The sequence below is a fragment of the Humulus lupulus genome, chromosome 8, assembly GCF_963169125.1.
Source record: "Humulus lupulus chromosome 8, drHumLupu1.1, whole genome shotgun sequence".
NCBI lineage: Eukaryota > Viridiplantae > Streptophyta > Magnoliopsida > Rosales > Cannabaceae > Humulus > Humulus lupulus.
Genome location: NC_084800.1, coordinates 137,759,765 through 137,784,273, shown reverse-complemented (window position 1 = coordinate 137,784,273; position 24,509 = coordinate 137,759,765). Strand labels below are relative to the sequence as shown.

General features: G+C 38.7%; 1 protein-coding gene across 7 annotated transcripts in view; it reads right to left on the bottom strand.

The window, feature by feature from the left end:
* Positions 1-24,509, bottom strand: part of LOC133798499 (fructose-bisphosphate aldolase-lysine N-methyltransferase, chloroplastic) — a 42,550-nt gene that overhangs the window by 9,147 nt on the left and 8,894 nt on the right. For 4 of the 7 annotated variants that reach the window (XM_062236795.1, XM_062236802.1, XM_062236798.1 and 1 more), the window contains 2 exons: positions 5,699-5,734; positions 5,068-5,151 (listed from right to left, as the gene is read on the bottom strand). In XM_062236795.1, coding sequence (XP_062092779.1) covers positions 5,068-5,151; positions 5,699-5,734 — 120 coding nt within the window. Of the gene's footprint in view, positions 1-5,067; positions 5,152-5,698; positions 5,735-5,817; positions 7,667-24,509 lie in introns of those variants that run through there. The other 3 variants (XM_062236796.1, XM_062236801.1, XM_062236797.1) reach the window with 2 other exon arrangements.

Genomic DNA, 24,509 nt, shown 5'->3' with positions numbered 1-24,509 from the left:
AAACCAGCCCCTTTACCAAAGAGCAAATGGAGCATCTTCAAACATTATTGAAATCCACTCTGCAACCCTATGGTATTTCTGTTGCTTCTGTGGCACATACAGGTAATGAAAAACATGCTCTCCATTCTTTTCTTTCAACATCTACTCCGTGGATAATTGATTCCGGAGCCTCTGACCATATGACTGATTCCTCACATATATTTAAATCTTATAAACCTTGTTCAGGTACCAGTAAAGTTAGGATAGCTAATGGTAGTTTATCACCAATTGCAGGGAAAAGTTTAATTAAAATATCTGAGGGAATAGATCTTAAATCTGTTCTCCATGTTCCCCAACTTCATAGTAGTAATCTCCTGTCTGTTAGCAAATTATCCAGAGATTCTAATTGTTGTGTTATTATCTATGAATCTCATTGTATTTTTCAAGACCGGAGCTCGGAGAAGACGATTGGCAGTGCTAGGATGAGTAATGGCCTCTACTATTTTGAGGATATTCTATATAATAATAAAATTGCTCAAGGACTTAGTAGTATCAGTTCTTTTACTGTTTATGATCAAATAATGATTTGGCACTATAGATTGGGCCATCCTAGTTTCTCTTATTTAAAACGCTTGTTTTCTGGTTTATTTAAGAAATTAAATCCATTATCCTTTCATTGTGATAGTTGTTTACTGGCCAAGAGTCAACGTAAATCTTATATCCAAAAATCTTATTGTCCTTCTAAACCATTTTATCTTTTTCATACTGATGTTTGGGGACCTTCTAAGGTCACCACAATTTCTGGTAAAAAAATAGTTTGTTACATTTATAGACGACCATATTCGTCTTTGTTGGGTTTACCTAATGAAAGAAAAATCTGAAGTGGCAAAAAATTTTACCGATTTTTATTCTATGATTGAAACCCAATTTCAAACTAAAATCAACATTTTAAGATCTGATAATGGTACAGAATATTTTAATAAAATTTTGGGCAGCTTTTTAAGTGGAAAAGGCATAACATCAATCTTCATGTACTGACACCCCTAAACAAAATGGCTTAGCTGAACGCAAAAATAAACATTTGTTAGAAGTTGCTAGGGCTATGATGTTTTACATGAATATGCCTAAATATTTGTGGGGAGATGCTGTACTTACTGCCTCTTATTTGATTAACAAGATGTCTACTCGTGTTTTACAGTACACAACTCCTTTATCTTGTTTCAAAAAAGTTTTTCCTAGTTCTCGGATTTATTCTGAATTACCCTTAAAAAATTTTGGTTGTACTGCTTATGTACACATTCCTAAAAGGACTAGGTCTAAATTTGAACCAAGAGCTGAAAAATGTGTTTTTCTTGGGTATCTCCCTCATAAAAAAAGATATAAGTGTTTCAATCCTCTTACAAAAAAAATTTATATTTCAATGGATGTTTGTTTCCTAGAAACTACTCCATATTTTCAGAAAAAGTTAATTCAGGGGGAGAATTTAGAAGAATCAAATTTTTGGGAATTTGTTCCTTTACCTAATATTATATTGGATGCTTCTCCTTCTCTTAAAGATGTTCAAACTATTGAAACTAAATCTGAAATTGGTCTGTCAGATAAAGAAATACTACGATTGATTGAAAATCGTCAAAATCTTGAGCCTGTGGTTTATACTAGAAAGAATGTCATTGAAAGAAATAAAGACCAGCAACTCATCTCAGAACCTGATCAATCTGAAGCCCTGAGTGATGGTCATCTGAATACTCCAGGTAACAATTCTCATTCTATTCATCCTTTGCCTCCAAGTGTTACTAATCATGAATCCGAGCCTTCTGTAGAAATAGCACCAAGAAACATTAACTCAGATTTGCACCTTCCTATTGCCATTAGAAAAGGGACCCGAGCCTGTACTAAATACCCTATTGCCAAATATATTTCATATAACCAACTGTCTGAAACTCATAGAGCATTTACCACAAATATTTCAGACCTTGTTGTGCCTAGAAACATACAGGAAGCACTAGAGGAATCAGCTTGGAAATTAGCAGTGTTTGAAGAAATGAATACCTTAAAAAAGAATGATACTTGGGTGATGGTTGAGCTACCTGAGAAGAAAAAAGTTGTAGGCTGCAAGTGGATTTTTACAGTAAAAACCAAAGCTGATGGGAGTATCGAGAGATATAAAGCTAGGCTTGTTGCAAAAGGCTTCACTCAAACCTATGGGATAGATTATCAAGAAACGTTTGCTCCTGTAGCAAAAATAAACTCTATCCGAGTGCTTCTTTCCCTTGCAGTGAACTCTAATTGGCTGTTACATCAATTAGATGTAAAAAATGCATTTCTTAATGGAGATCTGGAAGAAGAGGTATTAATGAGTCCTCCTCCTGGCTTTGAGAAGAGTTTTGAAGGGGGAAAAGTGTGCAAACTGAAGAAGTCCTTGTACGAACTTAAACAGTCTCCAAGAGCATGGTTCGAGCGTTTTGGAAAGGTGATAAAACACAATGGATACACTCAAAGTCAAGCTGATCATACTATGTTTTATAAACATTCAAAGGAAGGTAAAGTTGCTATCTTAATTGTTTACGTAGATGATATTGTGCTAACAAGGAGTGATCATTGTGAACTAGAAGCTCTAAAGAAGAAGTTGGCTGAAGAATTTGAAATCAAGGACTTGGGTGCATTAAAATACTTTCTTGGAATGGAGTTTGCTAGGTCCAAAGAAGGTATCTTTGTAAATCAGCATAAATATGTCCTTGATCTTCTGAATGAGACTGGTTTGTTGGGGTGTAAGCCCGCTGAAACACCGGTTGAACCACACGAAAAATTGCAACCTGCTCAAAAGGAGAATGTAAAGGACAGAGAGTGCTATCAAAGGCTGGTTGGAAGATTGATTTATCTATCTCACACGCGTCTAGATATAGCATTCGCAGTGAGTATGATAAGTCAGTTCATGCACTCACCTGGACCGAAACACTTCAAAGCTGTTTACAGAATTTTGAGATACTTAAAGGGAACACCTGGGAAAGGACTCATGTTCAAACCACGGGGCCATCTACAAATTGAGACTTATACAGATGCGGATTGGGCTGGTAGTGTAGTGGATAGAAGGTCTACCTCAGGCTATTGTTCCTTTGTTGGAGGTAACTTAGTTACATGGAGAAGTAAAAAGCAGAGTGTGGTTGCTAGAAGTAGTGCTGAAGCAGAATTTCGAGCTGTTGCTCAAGGCATTTGTGAGATCTTGTGGATAAGAAGGCTACTTGAAGAATTGAAGGTATCACAGTCATCTCCTATGAAGTTGTATTGTGATAACAAGGCTGCTATCTCAATTTCACACAATCCAGTTTTGCATGATCGTACAAAACATGTGGAAGTGGACAAGCATTTTATTAAGGAGAAAATAGATGATGGTTCAGTGTGTATGACTTGTATTCCTACTGAACAACAAGTAGCTGATGTATTCACAAAAGGATTGTTTAAAAAACAGTTTGATTTTTTTAATAGCAAGCTGACTATAGCTTGAGGGGGAGAAAATCAAACTGTTTTATAGCTTGAGGGGGAGAAAATCAAACTGTTTTAGGAACATTACTAACTTAGAATGATTCATGTAAGGCTGTCAAATATTCAAAGATTTGACAGCTATTCTTATTCTAGGAAACTTATTAATTTGCTAATTTATTTTCTGTATATTTGTGATTTGGTTCACACCTATCATATACTTGTATAAATATATGTTCACTGAATAGAAATAATATATAAAAACTTTCCCAATATTTGTGACTGAAATATTCAAATTATCAAAGTATTTGATGACCATCAATGCACCATCGAAAGCCTCGATTGCCATCGAAAATAACTACCAAACAACTTAATCTTGTCATAACTTTCAATGGCCATTGTGGCTCTATTGAAAAACATCGAAAGTTTTCTAAATAATTTCACATGCACGCCTCGATGGCCATCGAAAACCAATAAGACACTATCGAAAGTAATTGACATTTTACAACCTGCATCGAAATCTGATACTAACTAGCAAAAAAACTCAATACTTGAGAGAATAAATCTGGTATCCAAGAAAAATTGTACGAATCCAAACCCTTCGAGATGGTCTGGTATCTCCCCAGAAAATATATTTACTTTCTCTTTACAATTCACAAAAATCACACAATGATCCCTATACTCCAATCAACTATTTATAGCTACTGGTTACAATCATTCTCTCAACTAATAAACTCTCAGCAACTCACAACTAAAGAACAAAACACCTTAGCAAAAACAAATTAAAAAGACTAATCACATTAAATCATTTATCACCTTAGCACCCCCAACTGAAATTAACTAACCCTTTAGGCTAGATTAATTTCTATTTCTCCTGAAATATGTGAATCTGACCGGTGGTGGTATAACAAAATCCTATTGAAACCCATCGGACTTTAATGAATTCACAAAGTCTTCAATTACACTCGACCTAGATTTATTTAATACAACAAAAAAATCTTTTCTAATACTCATGAATCAACCTAAGTCAACCCAAAAAACCTATATGTCTAGTAAAAATAAGATTCAAACTCTAAAGATAGAGCAACAATAATTAGAAAATATCTTAAGTGTGAGAAAGTATATGTTGAGAGAGAGAAGCAACATCGAGGGGGTGTTGTGGGCCATCATGCAAAGAGAGAGATTGGGGGTGGGTCGAGGTTGGAGAGAGAAAGTGCAAGAGAAAGAGATGGGATTGGGAACAATTATGCTTCAATTTAAGATAAGGTTATTTTGGTCCAAAACAATTTTGAAGTATTTTTTTATAAAGTTTGTAAAATAGAAGCATATATTTTTTTTCTTTCAATTATATGCTTCATTAAGCACATTTCTTCAAAAATTGAGGAGGCAAAATGAGAATGAGAAAAAAATGTAAACTTTAATTATTATTTTATTAAAAAAAAAGGTTAGCAAGTACAAATATAAAATTATATGTTAATCAATGAAAAAATAAAATCAAAAAGTAAAATGACATTTCCTAATTATAGCAATATTGCTAATTAAATATGACAATTACAAAATCATCATATAAAGGAAATTAAGTTACTTTCGAAATTGAAAATCAAGACTAACCTCGTCATGAATGTTGTATGGAACAGTAAACCCAAAATCTAATAACAGGGTAGCATTTGAAAATTTTCCATATCTTATAAGAACCTACAAAATTTTACTGAGAAGTTAACCACGAAGGTTAATAAAGGCTAGCAGCTTTCTTATCATATATGAGTATCATTCAATATTAGGCACTAACTGTTTCGTTTGATGTTTACAGAAAGGAAGGGGAATAGTCTCATACAGTATCTCTACATGTGTAATACATATTCTATTTTTTTTTCTTTCCTTGAAATCATTTTATCACAAAATTAGAAAATGAGATAATGCATGGTCTATTATCATCATTAAGGTAAAGAAAAATTAATGATTATATTATACGATGCTACAAAAAAAAAGAAACCATAACACTTTAAAACTTCTAGAGTTCTACTGCATTATGATCTATTGTATTTTTTCTATAGTAAAAAATCTGAAGAAAATACCATCATCTGCCATAAAAATATTGACCAAATAAAAAAAAATGATAACTTACCTCTTTGAACAATAGAAAAATAAAGTTTGAATTAATAGAAACTCTAAAGGAAGCGTAAGGAGTAGATATAACAATAATAAGAAGAAAAATCATCTCATTTATGTAGCATCTACTAACCTGTTCACCGAGACAATAATCACGATCAGCAATAACCTACAAATAAAAAAATAAAAATGAGCAACTTTTACAATTATTTTGTCAAAAAATAAAAATAAATAAATAATAAAGGATTAGTATTAGTTGTAGAAAGTTGAGTAAATCCAGAAAAGAATTCTCTGTATAATTGATCGAATAGAACACTTGGTACAGGACTCTATTTATACTGATTACAAAAATGAAAGAGAGAAGTAATAACAACTCTAACTAATTAGTTGTAACAGAAAATCACAGCTGAACTTCCTAACTGAATTAGTAAACATCTAATGACTCTAAAACTTCCCCTCAAGATGGATTGTAAATACTTTGCAATCCCATCTTGTCTCTCAAGTACTTGAACTGACTGGGAAATAAAGCCTTGGTGAAGATGTCTGCCATTTGTTCCAGAGAGGAAATGTGTGATGGTTTGATGAGTCCGGATTGAACCTTTTCTCTAACCAAGTGATAGTCTATTTCTATATGTTTCATTCTCTCATGAAACACTAGGTTTGCAGCGATGTGCAAGGCTGCTTGATTATCACAAAAGAGTTCTACTGGTCCAGTGTGAACTTGCTTGAGCTCTTTTAACACAGAGAGTAACCAAACAATTACACAAGTAGTATTTGCCATTGCTCTGTATTCAGCTTCAGCTGAAGATCTCGAAACTGCATCTTGCTTCTTGCTTTTCCATGATATCAAAGAGCTACCAAGAAACACACAGAAACCTGAAGTTGATCTCCTCGAATCTTGACAAGCCCCCCAATCCAAATCTGTATAAGCCCTCAATTTAACTTCAGAGTTAGCAAGAAATAAAAGTCCTAAACTAGGACAAGCTTTAACATACTGTAATAGTCTTTGGGTTGCCTTCAAATGAGGCACTCTTGGTGTGGCAAGGAACTGACTTAGTTTATTCACTAAGTATGAAAGATCAGGTCTAGTTATGGTCAAGTATTGAAGCTTTCCAATGATATGTTCATACAATTGAAGATTATCAAGTTCTTCTCCTACTTCTTGACTGAGTTTCAGATTCGGCTCCATAGGAGTATTGGCTAGTTCGCTTCCTAAATAACCAATGTCTTCTAGTAATTGGAGCGCATAAGGCCTTTGTGAAACAAAAATACTCTTGTTTGACCGAGCTATCTCTAATCCAAGGAAGTACCTTAGGTTGCCTAGATCTTTCAGCTTGAACCGAGCATTCAACCTCTTCTTTAAAGCTTCAACTTTATCAAGATCATTGCTGGTTATAATCACATCATCAATGTAGACTAAAAATGCAATGAAACTTGTACCTGAATGTTGTATGAATAAAGAGTGATCTGTAGCAGAAAGTACAAAGCCTTCTTCCATTAATGCACTAAAAACTTTTCGAACCATTGTCGAGATGCTTGCTTCAAACTATATAGACTTTTGCAGCTTGCAAACGGGATTGGCTGGTAACTCCCCCTTAGGACAATACCATTGAGGTAGAGTCATAAATACCTCCTTATGCAAATCGCCATGTAAGAAAACATTATTGACATCGAGTTGATATAGAAACCAACCGTGAATGGCAGCAAGAGCAAAAGCTAACTTCACAGTAACAAGCTTTGCGACAAGAGCAAAAGTATCATTGTAATCAATGCCTTCCTGTTGGGTGTAGCCTTTAGCTACTAACCGAGCTTTGTAACACTCCACAGAACCATCAGCGCTGTGTTTAATCTTATACACCCACTTACAGCCCACAACATGTTTATTAGGAGGTAAACTATCAATAGTCCAAGTTTGGTTTCGCTCAAGAGCATCAATCTCATCCGCCATGGCTAAGTCCCACACCGGAATGCCAGCTGCATGATGATAATAGGCAGGTTCACTATGACTGGAAATGGCAAGCACAGTAGCTCGAAAAGAGGAAGACAAGCAGTTGTAGTCAAGAACTTTGCATAAAGGATGATTAGTAACGAAATTGAGTTCCTATGAAAAACCAAAAGAAAAATTAGTAGATAAAGAGCAGTGATAGTCATTCAAATATGAGGGTTTTCGACTGATTCTAGTTGGTCGACTAGAAGTAGATGAAATGCCTTTGGGAATAGGCAAAGTAGAGTCAATGCAAACACTGTGCTCATTAGTAGAGGAAATATCATATGAAACAATATCAGGTTGAACTCTTTCAGATGAAACAACATGAGAGGGAAGAGTGGTATAAGAATGTAGAAATAATATGAATTATTTGTTAGTGTTTTACAATTCATTAATTAGTGTTTTACAGCTAACATGTAATTAATGTGAAAATTAGTTTACACATTCCTGAGTGGAAGAAAGCAGTTGAAGAGGAAATAGGGGTGTTGGAAAAAAATGCAACCTGGAAAATAGTTGCTCAGCCAAAACACAAGCATGTGGTAGGATGCAAGTGGGTATTCATAGTGAAATACAAAGTTGATGGTACTATGGAAACATACAAGGCGAGACTGGTTGCAAAGGGGCTCACTCAAACTTATGGGGTGGAAAACACGGAGACATTTGCACCAATGGCAAAACTAAACATAGTAAGAATTCTCCTATCAATAGCTGCTAATCTTGATTGGTCATTGCAGCAACTTAATATTAAGAACACCTTTCTAAACAAAAATTTAGAAGAAGAGGTCTATATGAAGATTCCTCCTGGCCTCGAAGGAAAATATGGAAAAGAAACAGCATGTCAATTAAATAAATCTCTCTATGGCTTGAAGCAGTCACCAAGAGCATGGTTTGAGAGGTTCAATCAAGTGATTAAAAAGCATGAGAGGTTCAAACAAGGTCAGTCGGATCATACTCTATTCTTCAAACATTCACAAGATGGTAAGATTGTAATTCTTATTATCTATGTTGATGATACGATTCTATCTGGAAATGACCTTAATGGAATGGAGGAGCTTAAAAGACTACTAGCCCAAGAATTTGAGGTAAAAGATCTTGGTCAGATAAGATACTTTCTAGGTATAGAGTTTGCAAGAACCAAGCAGGGGATTTCAGTCTCTCAACATATGTATGTTATAGATCTACTCAGAGATTGGTATGCTTGGATGTAAACCAGTAGCAACACCAGTGGAACCCAAAGGGAAGTACAAGAAGAAAGAAAAGGAGAAACCTGTAGACAAAGGGATGTGTCAACGACTAGTGGGAAAATTGATCTATTTGTGTCACACCAGACCTGACATTGCCTTTGCAGTTAGCTTGGTCGGAAGAACACTTGGAGGCAAATGACAGGATATTACAGTATCTAAAGAAGACACCAGGAAAAGGTCTATTGTTAAAAAAAATGGAGAAAGAGGCATAGAAGTTGTTAGACCTCCTATTAAGTACACCTATGTAAGAAGGAACAAGAGAGACACCAGCGGAGCTGAGCTGGCTTTTTTAGTCAGTAATTAGGCGGGCTGTTGAGTGGAGCTGAGAGTATATCTAGAGAATTAGTTAGTTTGTTTTGAGGGGGGGAAATTCTAGATTGTTTTAGGGGACATAAAGATTGCAACTTGCAATCGGAATGTGAGGATTGTAATTCTGGTTTTGAGTAATAATACAAAGAATTCTTGATTTGTATGCTACTGAGTTCTATCAATTGGTATCACAGCCAGCCAATTCTGGAAGATGGTGCAGACGCGAAGTACAACTGGTACAATGGAGGTGGAGCAGGTTCGTGGTGGCACGGCGCCGCCAGAGAAGGAGGCGGACATGGTTGAGCTCCAACGACAGATGGAATCGTTGCAAGCTTCGCAGAGGGATTTGATTGCTCGGATGGATCGCTGGTTTCAGCGAGCGGAGCAAGGGCAGCAAGCACGAGAGGATTCTTCGGGCCGAGAGGGTTGAGCTACGTCATCGGAGCCAAGCCTGGAGACGAGGACGACGGCGGAGGATGCCAGAGCGCCGACTGGATTTACAAGATTGAACCCAGGGGTATCGTCGAGTGTACGGAAACTAGAAATGTCGATCTTTAATGGCGAGGAGGTGGAGCAATGGCTGTTTAGGCAAAACGATACTTCCAAGTGAATGGGTTCGCCGACAATGACCGAATCGACGCCGCAGTGGTGTGTTTTGAAGGGATTGCTCTATCGTGGTTTCATTGGTATTCAAGTCGTGTTCTGATTCAGTCAACAAAGAGGGTAATTTCTGTATATTATTTCTCATAAAAAACCATGTATTTAACATGTACAAGGATCCCTTAAAAGGGAAATAAAATCAAATAATAATGGCAGAATAAAACTCTTAACTATACCCTAAAAATATGGAACAATAAATTACAATAGCTGACTTACAGCCACACAAGAATAATACTAAAAATAGAATGATTTTCTTACAGATTCGTACTTGGGTGGATTTGCAGATGTGTCTTCGAAAGCGATTCCGACCATTGAAGGACGGGACCATGGTGCAGCGACTGTTAGCCTTGAAGCAGACTGGCACAGTGGCGGAATATCGGAATCATTTCGAAATCATGGCAGCTCTGTTAGTGGAGATATCAAAAGATGTTCTTGAGGGAGTTTTTCTCAATGGGCTAAAAGATGAGATTCTTGGCGAATTGAAGTTGTTGAGCTCTTCTGAGTTGATGGCCATTATGAAAATGGCCCAGAAAATTGAAGGAATGCGATGCTATCTCGCACTTCGGGAGGGGGATGGCAGAATCCCTTGAGCAGCTGAAGCAACTCCAAGAATATAGTTCTTGGGGCTCAAAGTGACACAAAAGCAGAGAATAAGGGGGAAGGGAAGGCTGGAATTATGATGGAAAAAGAGAAGAGTATAGCCACTGAGATTCCCGTTACACACAAAGGGAATACAACGTTCAAGAGGTTGTCACCAGCTGAGGAACACGAGAAGCGCACCAAAGGATTATGTTTTAGATGTGATGAGAAATACACCCCGGGCCATAGGTGCAAGAATAGGGAACTGAGTATTCTCATGGTGTTTGAAGAGGACGACAAGGAGACCAACTCTGATAAAGAAGAGAGAGCTATAGACGTCTCGGCTCTAAGTGTGGACACCTTCGAAGTATCGTTAAATTCATTGGTGGGTTTGACGGGTCCGCAAACAATGAAAGTAAAGGGGCAAATTGGACAGCAAGAAGTTGTGGTATTGGTGGATAGCGGGGCGACCCATAATTTCATTGCGGAAAGTGTGGTGGAGAAGCTTGGACTTCAAGTGACCAACACTTCCTCTTATTGTGTGAAAGTGGGAACGAAGATGACTGTTAAAAGGCAAGGAATCTGTAAAGTTGTCACCTTGTTGATACAAGATGTGGGTATTACACAAAAATATGTTCCTTTGGATTTGGGGAGTGCTGATGTGATATTGGGAATTGATTGGTTAGAGACATTGGGTGATGTTCAATTCAATTGGAGGACTTGGAGGATCAAATTTAAGGTGGGAGGCAAATGGGTAGTGTTCAAGGGAGATCCTTCTTTACAATCCACATTGGTTTCCTTGAAATCAATGGTCAAAAGTTGGAAGAAAGAAGACCAAGGGTTTTTGTTGGAATGAGATAATCAACAACAAGAGGCAGAATGCTCGGCTGTAGCTTTGGAGGAGATGGCAGCGAAGGAGGAGTCGGATCTGCATCATTTTGAGGGCATTTTGAAGCAGTTTGAGTCGGTATTTGAGATGCCAAAAGGCCTGCCGCCTGTAAGGGGGCATGAACATGCTATAGTGCTGAAAGAAGGGACTCAACCTGTGAGTATTCGGCCTTACAGGTACCCTCATTTTCAGAAGACAGAAATTGAAAAATTAGTTGCTGAAATGTTGGATGCTGGAATTATACAGCCAAGTACTAGCCCTTTTTCAATCCCCGTTGTGTTGGTGAAAAAAAAAGATGGCAGATGGCGCTTTTGTATCGATTATAGGGCTCTTAATCAGGCCACAGTGGTAGACAAGTTTCCCATCTCGATTATTGATGAGCTTTTGGATGAGTTGCATGGAGCGTGTGTTTTTTCGAAACTGGATCTGAAATCTGGTTACCATCAAATTCGAGTGATGCCTGGGGATGTTCACAAAACAGCTTTCCGAACTCATGAAGGTCATTATGAGTTCGTGGTCATGCCTTTTGGTTTGACCAATGCTCCCGCTACTTTTCAGGCGCTTATGAACTCAGTTTTCAGGTCAGTTTTAAGGAAATTTGTCTTGGTTTTTTTTTATGATATTTTGGTATATAGTCGATCGATTGAGGAGCATGCTGACCATTTGGCAAGAGTATTCCAGCTGCTGAACAAACATGGACTTTATGTGAATAAGAAGAAGTGTAGTTTTGGGCAGCGATTAGTCGAATATTTGGGCCATATTATTTCACATGAAGGCGTGGCAGCTTAAGATTCAAGCGATGGTCGATTGGCCTACACAAAAGACAGTCAAAGAATTGAGAGGATTTTGGGGGCTCACGGGTTACTATAGACAGTTTGTCCAAGGTTATGAGAGGATAGCATGGCCCTTAACACAGCTGCTTAAGAAAGATGGGTTTGAGTGGGGGGCAGCAGCAGATGAGGCTTTCAAAATTTTAAAAAATGCCATGGTTTCAGTTCCGGTGTTGGCACTACATGATTTTTCCAAGGTTATTATCATGGAATCAGATGCATCGAGGTGTGCATTGTGGGCTGTTTTGATGCAGGAAGGCCATCCGATAGCTTATTTTAGCCAAGTGTTGTCGTCCAAAGCCAAACTCACATCCGTGTATGAACGAGAGCTGATGGTAGTGGTCCTTGCGGTCCAAAGGTGGCGTCATTATTGTTGGGGCGTCATTTTGTGGTAAGATCGGATCAAAGAAGTTTGAAGTTCTTGTTGGAGCAGTGATTGGTAGCCATGGAACATCAAAAATGGTTAACCAAGCTACTTGGTTTTGATTTTGAGATTCAGTACAAAGAGGGAGATGAGAATAAAGTGGCTGATGCTTTATCTCGGAAAGTAGACAAGAATGGGCTGGGAGTCGCGTCCATTACTGTGGTCTCCTTGGTGCAACTGGACCAGATTAATAGAGAGGTTGCTGAAGATGTTAAGTTGGCTCCTATGTTGTTGGCATTGCAGGAAGCAAAATTGGGATTTCCCAATTATTCTTTGCTGAATGGACATCTAATGTATAAAAATAGGTTAGTTCTTTCCAAGAAGTCATCTCTAATCCCTGTTTTATTGCATGAGTTCCATGGGAGTGTAATTGGAGGTTACTCTGGTTTTTTACGGACCTATAAGCGAATTCAGGCTGAGCTTTATTGGGTTGGAATGAAGACTAATATCAAGGAATTTGTGGAAGCTTGTTCAGTATGTCAGCAAGCTAAATATTCCTCTTTATCATCGGCAGTTTATTACAGCCCTTACCGCTGCCTATGAGGGTTTGGGATGCTATTTTCATGGATTTTATTGAAGGATTGCCTAGATCTGAAGGATACAATGTGATTTTCGTAGTAGTAGATAGGCTGAGTAAATAGTGTGAGATTTGACTACTGTAAAGTGTTGACTGATTTCATTTCTGAAGACCAAAAAATATATGTAGTTCGAAAGGGCTAAAATGGTGGCTTTTTTTTTTTTCTTCTTTCTGATCAAGTAATCAGAACCTTTCAAATTCATGGTAATGTCTCTGCTTTCAGGAATTGCCTTGTACTGCTACTACTAGGAAAGTTCCTCCCAAGGAAGTTGTAGCAGTTGTTCGGCTTGGAAATTATGTATCTAAAGCTGATTCTAGAGTTCTGGAGCAGCGATATATATTCAAATGTAATATAGAAATGTTGTTGATTTTATGATTATTGAAGCTTAACTAAATTAGTAAAAGAGAAAAAAGTCAATTGTAATTTACACGAGCGTTAGGAGAGTTCCCCATCCCCCTTCTGGTTATGGGGTTAAGAAATCATTTTTTCCTTTTCGATCTGGGCGTAAGGGTGGTTCTGTTCCTGAGATTTCCAATAATCGTTATTGGAGTTTCAGGACATCACATAAAGCTTTCGTGATTTCACTCACAGCTGATGGTGAGGTTGTTCGTTTGTGTGAAAGAACGAGATTGTCAGGCTACGAGATTTTGGTGCCATTAGATGGAGCAAGGTGGCTGATCGGAGAGATCCGGATGATAGTGTCTTTGAAGGCTGAGGATAGGGTGGGGTTCAAGAGTTCTTTTAGAAACTACTCTGAATGTTTTTGTTGAGTGTTTCAAGAACATTAGAGGCGTTTTTCTCAAAGTTTCCACGTTAAGGAATAGGATGGTCAGAAGCGTTATTATACCTGATGAAGGATGGGAGTCAAGCTGGATGGAGATGAATAAGTGCCTTATTGGGGTGGTTGGAAGACAGGAAAAGGAGTCAAGGAGGAAAATATTTCCAGATCCAAGAGTCTCTAAGCAATCTTGGGCGGAAGTGGTGTCAGTGAAGGGTGCGGATGTTTGTACGGACACTCTAAATAATCATACTACTCAGGCCTTGTCGAAGAGGAAAGGTTTTGCTGTGATGTTGATTCAATCTGGAAGTGCGACTACATGGGAGTTTGTTCTAAGAAATATCCAAAAGCAGTTTGGGAAGCAAGTTGAATTGTCTTTCATGTCTGATGATAGAGCCATTCTTTGGTGTCCCTCTGCCTATTTGCAACAGAATCTAAATTCTAAAGGGGAGATAAAATTTTCGAATAACTGCAAGGTTTCTGTTTCTTCTTGGACATTGAGATCTCAATTGTTCGAGAAGAAGTTTCTATGCGCACAAGACTGGATTGGAGTGGATGGATTACCACTGAACTTATGGAATATGCATGTTTTTAAGGTGATAGGAGACTTGTGCGGTGGTTTGATGGAGGTGGATAAAAGTACTTTAGAGTTGGAAGATGTGTCAATCGCTCGTTTAAAGAAGGTGGGTCAGCCGAAAGGCTTTATTCCTGAAATCATCACTTTGCCATATGACGGTACCTTTATTTCCTTAAGATTGTTCAAGTTTGGAAAGCTGGGAGTATCGTCTGAATTTTCAAGAAGAGGTGGCAGGAAGATTTGGGTCAGAAAAAGAACCCAGGGACCGAAGGCTGAGTCAGAAGTGCTGGAGCCACCAAGGGAGAATCAGAAGGAGGAAATTTCAGGTGAGGTCGATTCGGCCACAGGTGTTGCAGTGATTGAATTGTCGCCAGAGGTCAGCCAAAGCGTTTTCCAGTCATACGGGGACATTAATTTGGTTCCGGATATTCAGGGTGCCAATCGCGGATCAAGAGGGATTGTTACACTTAATTCTTGCTCCTCTTTAAAGACTATTTTTAAAAGACTTTTTTCAAACTTATCTATTGCAGAAAAGGAAAAGGAGGGCACGTGTAACAGCCTTTCTTTTTTTAATAAGGCCACGTGCCCTAAGCTGAAGTTTCAAATTGCCTTTTCTATTGGAAGGTTGGGCTGGGCCTTGACTTTGGAAAACAGGGCTATTTCTTTTAAAATAGACTTATTCCATTTTAGGGCTCTCTTCAATCCAATTTTAAAGGATTTAGAAGTGAGCTGCCGGCCCTTGAAGGTTTTAAAGGCCAATTTGTCTAGGCCTTCTCGAAGGATTAGAAGCTCCAAGCATTGTGAGGCTTTTGGCAAGGGTAGAGTCCTTCTCTGGACTGACCAATCAGAAAAGGCTCCTAGCCGTAGGGTGGTTTCTCTACACAAGTCAGAAAAGGAAGAGTCGAGCCTTGAGTTTTCAACTAAAAGTCTGAAAGTGTATCATCGTAAGCCAAAAGGTTCAATTCCAGAGAGTAATTCTCTTTTAGAAGAACAGGTAGAGACAACGATGTCTATAGGACAAGATTTGGAAGAGGATGAGTTCATTTATCCTGTGGAAGATGGTCTTTCGGAAACTTGTAGTTCAGAGGAGGAGGATTTAGACTTGGACTCTGATGCAGACAGGGAGGATATTGAAGATATCATAGTCCTAGCTAGAAGGTTGTGGTGTGAAGAAGATGAAGAGGAAGGTTTTGAGGTTAACCAGGTTCCTGGAATCGAGAAAGAGGTCGTGGGTTCAGAGGAAAATCCTGTGGAAGAGGTGGATAGCCCACATGATTTTTCAAGGCTAGTTTCGGTGATGGATTCGTTGGGAATTTCATTACTAACTAGTAATCAAGGGGAGGAAGAGAACGGAAGCTCTTCCTCTTTGCCTAAAAAGAGTGCTCGTGAACTTAAGAAACTTGAGTTTAATGTTAATTATGAGAATAGGAGAAAGATTGGGTGTCGAAAATTTCCATGAAGATTTTATCATGGAATGTGAGGGGTAATGGCAATAAAGAGAAGCGAATGGCGATTAAAGAAACCATTTGCAAGGTCAATCCAGACCTTATTGTGCTTCAAGAGGTGAAAAAGGTTAAAATAGACAGGAGTTTTATAGGGAGTATTTGGAGATCCAGATTTAAAGCTTGGATTTTTCAGCAGGCAATAGGAAGATCAGGCGGGACTTTAGTGGTTTGGGATACTTGTAGTGTCTCTGTTTCGGATTCTTTGGTAAGGGAGTTCACCGTTTCCATTCGTATTGAAGCTAAGGGTAAGAATCCTTGGTGGTTCTCCGGTGTTTACGGGCCTGTGGTTTATGGTAAATGGGATAGTTTTTGGGATGAGTTAGCAGGTTTACATGTCATTTGTGGTAGTCATTGGTGTCTGGGGGGAGATTTTAATGTGGTAAGGAGAGGAGATGAGAAACTGAACAGCGTGTCCAATACTAAGAATTTTGATGCGTTGATCAGAGAGATGAACTTGGTGGATCCTAAGCTCCATAATGGTCGTTTCACATGGTCTAATTTCAGACAGAGGCCTATCTGTAGTAGGCTCGATAGATTTTTATTTTCACCCTTATGGACAGAATTTTATCCTTTCATTCGTCAGGAAGTGTTGGTTCGTATTGTTTCAAATCATTGTCCTATTGTGTTGGATTCCAATCCTCCTTCGTGGGGCCCCAGTCCGTTCAGATTTGATAATTTCTGGCTTAAGCATAAAGATTTCAAGGTTCTTTGTTAGAAGTGGTGGAATTCGTCTTAGTTGATGGGGTGGCCGGGATATGGTTTCATGGAAAAACTTTCGCTGGTTAAAGATAAAGTTAAGGGGTGGAGTCGGGAGGTTTTTAGGTCAGGATCTTTGCTTAAACAATCCTTGGAAAGAAAGATGTTCGAGTTGGATAGATTATAGGAAGGTGGACAGTGGAATGATCAGCTTCTTTTGGAGCGAGGGAAGATTAAGAAAGAATGGCAGCAAGTTGTCTTTGAAGAGGAGAGAGGGTTTCGTTTAAGTCGAAATGTCAATGGGCTAAACAAGGAGATTCTAATTCCAAGCTCTTTCATAGTATCCTCAGCGCTCGTAAAGCTAGGAATTTCATCTCCAGAATTGAGCAAGAGGATGGAACTATCCTTGACAAAGATGTGGATATTGAAAAGGCAATTGTTGGTTTTTACTCTTCGTTGTATTCTTCGGTCCATAGGAGGTGGAGTGGTGTGGAAGGTATTTCTTAGGAGCCTATCCCCTCTTTTTTGTCCTCTCCTTGTTCGGCCTTTCTCGGAAGAGGAAATTCGTCGATCAGTTTTCGATTGTGATGGGTCCAAGGCTCCGGGTCCGGATGGCTTCTCTATGGCATTCTATCAGGATAATTGGGATACGGTTAAGAATGATCTTCAAGCAGTGTTCGATGGTTTCTTTAAGGATGGGGTTATTCACCGGAGGACTAATGAAACATACATTTGCCTAATCCCGAAGAAGCTGGATAGTTGTCGGGTGCGGGATTTCAGGCCAATTAGTTTGGTGACTAGTCTGTACAAAATTATTTCAAAGGTGCTGGCTGGTCGTCTTAGAGGAGTTCTTTCTGATACAATAGCTGAGACTCAAGAAGCTTTTGTAGAGGGTAGGCAGATTTTGGATACAGTGTTGGTGGCTAATGAGGCAGTGGAGTAGTATCGAAGTAAAGGCAAGAAGGGTTGGGTGCTCAAAATTGATTTTGCTAAAGCTTACGATTGTGTAGACTGGGATTTCCTGGGCTTTGTTCTGGACAAGAAAGGTTTTGGTGTAGTGTGGAGGAAGTGGATGCTGGGGTGTTTGTCTTTTACTTCTTTCTCTGTGTTCTTAAATGGGAGACCAAGGGGGAAATTTAAGGGTTCTAGAGGTCTTCGCCAAGGGGACTCCCTGTCACCTTTCTTATTTACCTTGGTGGTTGATGTTTTGGGTAGGATGGTGGATAAGGCCAAGAGCGTCTCGGCATTACGAGGTTTCAAAGTAGGAAAAGATTTCGTGGAAGTCAGCCATTTTCAGTTCGCAGACGATACGATCTTTTTTGTGGACAATAATGAGTCTTTGTCAGTGCTGTTGGATATTCTGAAAGCCTTTAGTGTTGTTTATGGACTTTCTATTAATTTGCAGAAAAGCCAGTTGTTAGGGATTAACTTGGAGGAGGAAATAGTGGAACTTCGTGCAAGGGAGATTGGGTGTGAGGTGGGTCAGTGGCCTATGAAGTATTTGGGTTTACCTCTGGGGGCTTCCCCTCGCAACAAAGGTTTTTGAGATCCCGTGGTTTCAAGCTGTACTAAGCGGTTGGATGGGTGGAAGTGTGCTTTCCTTTCTAGGGGAGGTAGATTGACACTTATTCAATCGATTCTTTCTTCTATCCCGGTGTATTATTTGTCGCTTTTTCGTATTCCTAAAGGAGTGGCAGATGTTTTGGAAAAGTTGATGCAGGACTTTCTTTGAGAAGGTACGGATCATTCTACGTCCGATCATCTGGTCTCTTGGAAAGAAGTTTGTAAATCTCGGGACCACAGTGGCCTTGGTATTGGCAATCTGGAAGCGAGAAATAAGGCTTTGCTCATGAAGTGGCTGTGGCGTTTTCTGTTTGAAAAGAACACTTTGTGGCATAGAGTGGTGCTGAGTAGGTATGGGGGGATGGAGGTTTTTGGGACACTGGTAGAGGGGGGAGGTTGTCTGTTCGTGGTCCGTGGAAAAATATTTCTTCTCTTTATGAGGAATATCTTTAGTTGGTTAGTTTCAAGGTGGGGAAGGGGGATCGAATTCGATTTTGGGAAGATATTTGGATTAACGATGTTCCTTTAAAGCTTCAATTCCCAGACTTATTTTTTATTTCAACGTCCAGCAACTATTTGATTAAGGATTTGGTGGTTTTTGGAGGGGATTCGGGTTTGGAAACCCCGGGATGGGATTTGCGTTTTAGAAGGAGTCTGTTTGATAGGGAGGTCACTGGTCTCACTCAGTTATTACATTTGTTAGAGAGGGTGGCTTTGCCAGCAATTTTAGAAGATCGGAGGGCTTGGACACCTGACGTTAATGAAGTCTTCTCTTGCAGATCGGCCTTTTAGAGGTTAAGTTATGCTCATTTGGGTTCAGTACAGGAGTGGGCAAAGTCTTTGTGGAAAAGTCTCTCCCTCGAAAGTTAAAGTGTTTGGTTGGTTGGTTTTCAACGATAAACTAAATGTTCATGATAACTGGCAAAGAAGGAGACCCTACCATTGTTTGTCCCCTGACTGGTGCGTTTGTTGTAAGTTGTAGAATTATGTAAATATTTTATATTTATTTTGTATCAATTATTTAGGGAAACAGAATAATCTTATATCCTAATATATTGTATATCCCTGATTTTTAGGAGATTAGTTGACCTAGGTTAATTGTATAGCTTTGTAATCTGCCTATTAATATGTAATTCTTTGATGAATAAAATTATTCCAGCCATTATTCAAAAATCTACATGGTATCAGAGCACGTTGAAAATTCTATGCCCTAATCGTATTTTTTTTTTTTTCTTTTCTTCTCTGCCCTAAACGCACCAGCCCCTAAAATCGTACCAGCCCTTCTCATCTTTTCAACGCATCACATTCTTCATGGCTACTGGAAAAGAAAGCCTAAACTCAGACGCATCCTCCTATCCATCAACCCTCTCTAATCCACATGCATCAATAGGTTCTTCATCTCACAGTAATGATGCTGTTTCTCTGGTCACCAGCCACAAGTTCAATGGCCATAATTATCTTCAGTGGTCACAGTCAGTAATGATGTATATCGGTGGAAAGGGGAAGGAAGAATATCTCACAGGGGAGATTGAGACTCCAAAACCAGACGATCCAAAGTATAAAAATTGGAAAACAGATAACCACATGATCAAATCTTGGCTGGTTAGTTCAATGAATAATGATATAGGAGAAAATTTTCTTTTATATTCGACAGCCAAGGAACTTTGGGATGCTGTCAAAGACTCTTATTCTAGTTCTGATAATACATCAGAATTATTTGAGATTGAAGCTGCTCTTTATGATCTCCGCCAAGAAGATACTACAGTCACACAATATTTTAACACTCTTACTCGTTTTTGGCATCAATTAGATTTATTTGAAACTTATTCTTGGAAGTGTGCAGATGATACTGCCCTATACAGGAGTATTGTAGAGAAAAGGAGAACTTTCAAATTTCTTCATGGTCTCAACAAGGAACTTGATGCTGTCAGGAGTAGGATCATGAGTATCAAGCCACTTCCAACCGTCAAAGAAGCATTCTCAGAGGTTCGACATGAAGAAAGCAGAAAGAAGGTCATGATGGGCGCTTCTCCTCTTCCTTCTACTCAAGAGTCCTCTGCTCTTGCTGCAAGAGGACAGCAGAAGGGTCGACCATGGTGTGATCACTGTCGCAAACCTGGGCATTTCAGAGAAACTTGCTGGAAACTTCATGGAAAGCCTACCGATTGGAAGCCGAAATCATGGAAAGACAAAGAGAGTCACGGGAACGTCACTGCCACTCTAAATACTGCTGCTGTTATAGGAAATGGGGACACATCTGATTCATCACCATTCACTAAAGCGCAGCTAGAGGCACTTCAGAAACTCCTAAGTCAGTCACACATCACTGCAAAGCCTGATACTACACCTGGTACAGAACATTTGGCCATGAAAGGTAACCTTTCAGTAGCTTTTATTGTCAATAAAAGAACTACTAACCCTTGGATTCTTGATTCGGGGGCATCAGATCATATGACAGGAGATGCAAATATTTTTTCTGAATTTCACACAAGTCCAGAGCATCATACAGTGAAAATTGCAGATGGCACGTTCTCTAAGGTTGAGGGTTTGGGTTCAGTCAACATAAATCAGAACCTAACTCTCACTTCTGTTCTCTATGTGCCTAAACTGGATTGTAATTTACTGTCTATTAGTAAATTTACTCGTGACCTAAACTGTGTGACTAAGTTTTACTCGAATTTGTGTGTTTCAGGAATTGGATTCGGGGAAGATGATTGACAGTGCTAAGATGTGTTCTGGGCTCTATATCCTACAAGATTACACTCCATCTGTTAGGATAGCTCCGAAATTCAGTTTGTTTTCTTTAAATAATCAGTCTATTTCAAATAAAGATAGTGATATTATGTTGTGGCACTATCGTCTTGGTCATCCAAATTTTTTATATTTGTCAAAAATGTTTCCATCTTTATTTACTAATAAAAATCCGAAACTTTTTTGTTGTGAAATCTGTCAATTTGCAAAACACACTCGAAATACCTATTCTAGAATACCATATAAATCTTCCAAACCTTTTTCATTGATCCATAGTGATGTGTGGGGTCCCTCACGCGTAAACAATATAACTGGACATAGATGGTTTGTATCTTTTATCGATGATCATACTAGATTAACTTGGCTGTTTCTCATGAAATCAAAATCAGAAGTAAGTGAAATTTTTAAAACTTTTCATTCTATGATTCAAACTCAGTTTCTTACTAAAATTCAAATCCTCAAGACCGACAATGCCAAAGATTTCTTCAATTCTATCCTCGATCCTTATCTCACACAACAAGGCATTCTACACTTAAGCTCTTGTGTTGATACTCCTCAACAAAATGGGGTTGCTGAACGGAAAAATAGACATATTTTAGAAGTTGCTCGTTCTCTCATGTTTTCTACTCAGGTCCCCAAACATTTCTGGGGTGAAGCTGTTCTTAGAGCCACCTATCTAATCAACCAAATGCCGTCTCGAGTACTCAACTTTCAAACTCCATGTCACACGGTTTTGAGAGAATTCCCTCATACAAAATTCATTAGTCTTCTTGATCCTAAGATCTTTGGCTGCACCGCCTTCGTTCATCTTCATTCTCAAAATTGTAGTAAGCTAGACCCTAAATCTATCAAATGCATTTTTCTAGGTTATTCCTCTCATCAAAAGGGTTATAAATGTTATTCACCTATAACTCGGAAAATGTATAACACTATGGATGTCACCTTTTTTGAAAATCATGCTTACTACAAATCTGAGATTCAGGGGGAGAATGCAGGTGAATCTCATCTTTGGGACACTATTCCGAGTATTAATAATACTTCATCTCCTAGTGCTCACCATGAGGATTCTTCCGACTCTCAAGTCATAGAAAATCAAGTTTCATCTTCCTCTAAACTCATGGGTTCCCAAATCATTGAAAATTGTCCAAGTCCACCCATGGCTCTTGCACCTTGTCAAGAACCAGAAATTCGTGTCTATACGAGAAGGAAAAACTCTGGTAAAGATATAGAGCACACAACACATCTGGAGGACCACCATGCATCGGAACCGGATCCTCATTCTCCAGAAACTCATTCAGGTTTAAGTAACTCTAACCATGATAAGGTTGTGCAAATAAATGATGATTTAGATTTGCCGATTGCATTAAGGAAGGGAGTTCGCGCATGTACAGAGCATCCAATTGGTAATTTTGTATCTTACAAAGCATTATCACCATCCTATCAGGCATTTGTCTCTGTTATTGATAACATACAGATTCCTCAAACAATTCAAGAGGCTCTGACTGATTCTCGATGGAAAGAGGCTGTAGCAAATGAGATTAGTGCTTTGGTGAAAAACAATACTTGGACAATCACAAGTCTACCACCTGGGAAGAGATCTGTGGGTTGCAAGTGGGTCTTTACCGTTAAACATAAAGCAGATGGGAGCGTTGAGAGGTTTAAAGCTCGCCTTGTTGCTAAAGGCTTCACTCAGTCTTACGGAATCGATTATCAAGAAACGTTTGCGCCTGTTGCCAAGCTTAACACTGTACGTGTTCTATTATCCCTTGCTGCAAATAAAGATTGGCCCCTCCATCAACTTGATGTGAAAAATGCATTCCTAAACGGCGACCTTGAAGAAGAAGTTTATATGGACATTCCGCCAGGCTTCGAGAACTCCTCAAATCAGAACAAAGTGTGCAAACTCAAGAAATCTTTGTACGGTCTTAATCAATCTCCACGGGCATGGTTTGGTAGATTCACTAAAGCAATCATACAGAATGGGTATACTCAGTGTCAAGCAGATCACACTTTGTTTGTTAGATTCTCGTCAGATAAAAGGATAGCTATCCTAATTGTCTATGTGGATGACATAATACTTACAGGTGACTACAAGGAAGAAATGGAGAGATTGAAAGAGTTCTTATCTAAGGAATTCGAGATTAAAGATCTTGGTTATCTTAGATATTTTCTTGGCATGGAAATTGCTCGATCAAGACATGGCATATTTGTTTCTCAACGTAAGTACGTTATAGACTTATTGAAGGAAACAGGAATGCTTGGATGCAAACCTGCCCCAACTCCAATGGATTCCAACAAGAAAATGGGTTCAGGAAAGGACATGACACCAGTAGACAGGGGGAGATATCAAAGGTTAGTTGGACGCCTGATCTACCTATCTCATACGAGACCTGACATTGGTTTTTCAGTTAGTGTTGTCAGTCAATACATGAACAATCCTACTAAAGAACACATGGAAGCTGTTACTAGAATCTTAAGATACCTCAAGATGAATCCTGGGAAAGGTCTTCTATTTAAGAAAAGTGATAGCAGAGAGATCAAAGTCTACACTGATGCAGACTGGGCAGGAGACGTAACAGATAGGAGGAGTACTTCAGGATATTGTTCTTATGTTTGGGGTAATCTAGTGACTTGGAGAAGTAAGAAACAATCAGTGGTTTCCAGAAGTTCAGCTGAAGCAGAATTTAGAGCTTTTGCTCTAGGTGTTTGTGAAGGGATTTGGCTAAAACGATTACTGAGTGAACTACGACTATTTGCAGGAGAGTCCATTAAAATGCTTTGTGATAATCAGGTTGCTATTAGTATCGCTAAAAATCCTGTTCATCATGACAGGACAAAACATATTGAGATAGATCGACACTTCATCACTGAGAAGATTGAGAGTGCCACAATTCAAACTATCTATACTCCATCAAGACTTCAAAAAGCCGATGTTCTTACTAAAGCCCTTCCCAGAACTGTCTTTGATGAATTAGTGTGCAAGCTGGGAATGTTTGATATACATTACCCAACTTGAGGGGGAGTGTAGAATTATGTAAATATTTTATATTTATTTTGTATCAATTATTTAGGGAAACAGAATAATCTTATATCCTAATATATTGTATATCCCTGATTTTTAGGAGATTAGTTGACCTAGGTTAATTGTATAGCTTTGTAATCTGCCTATTAATATGTAATTCTTTGATGAATAAAATTATTCCAGCCATTATTCAAAAATCTACATAAGTAGGCAGGGGAATCTACTAGCCATTTATTCATAGAGTGTCATTTTTCAAGAGAAGTGTGGGGAAAAGTCTTAGCTGAGTTTGGTATTCTTTGGTGTATGCCCTCTAACTGTTCTCAATTGTTTTGACAAGGTTAGGGGGCGGCAAGCGGGTTTCACGTCTTTGGCAAACTACCATGTTGGCCACTTTTTGGGCCTTATGGCTAGAAAGAAATAACAGACTTTTCGAAGATATTTCCAATTCAGCAGAGACTATTTGGGATAAGATAAAATTTTGGGTGGCTACTTGGGTGTATAGAAACAAATGTTTCGCAGGGGTCGCCTTCTATGACCTTATTAGAGATTGGG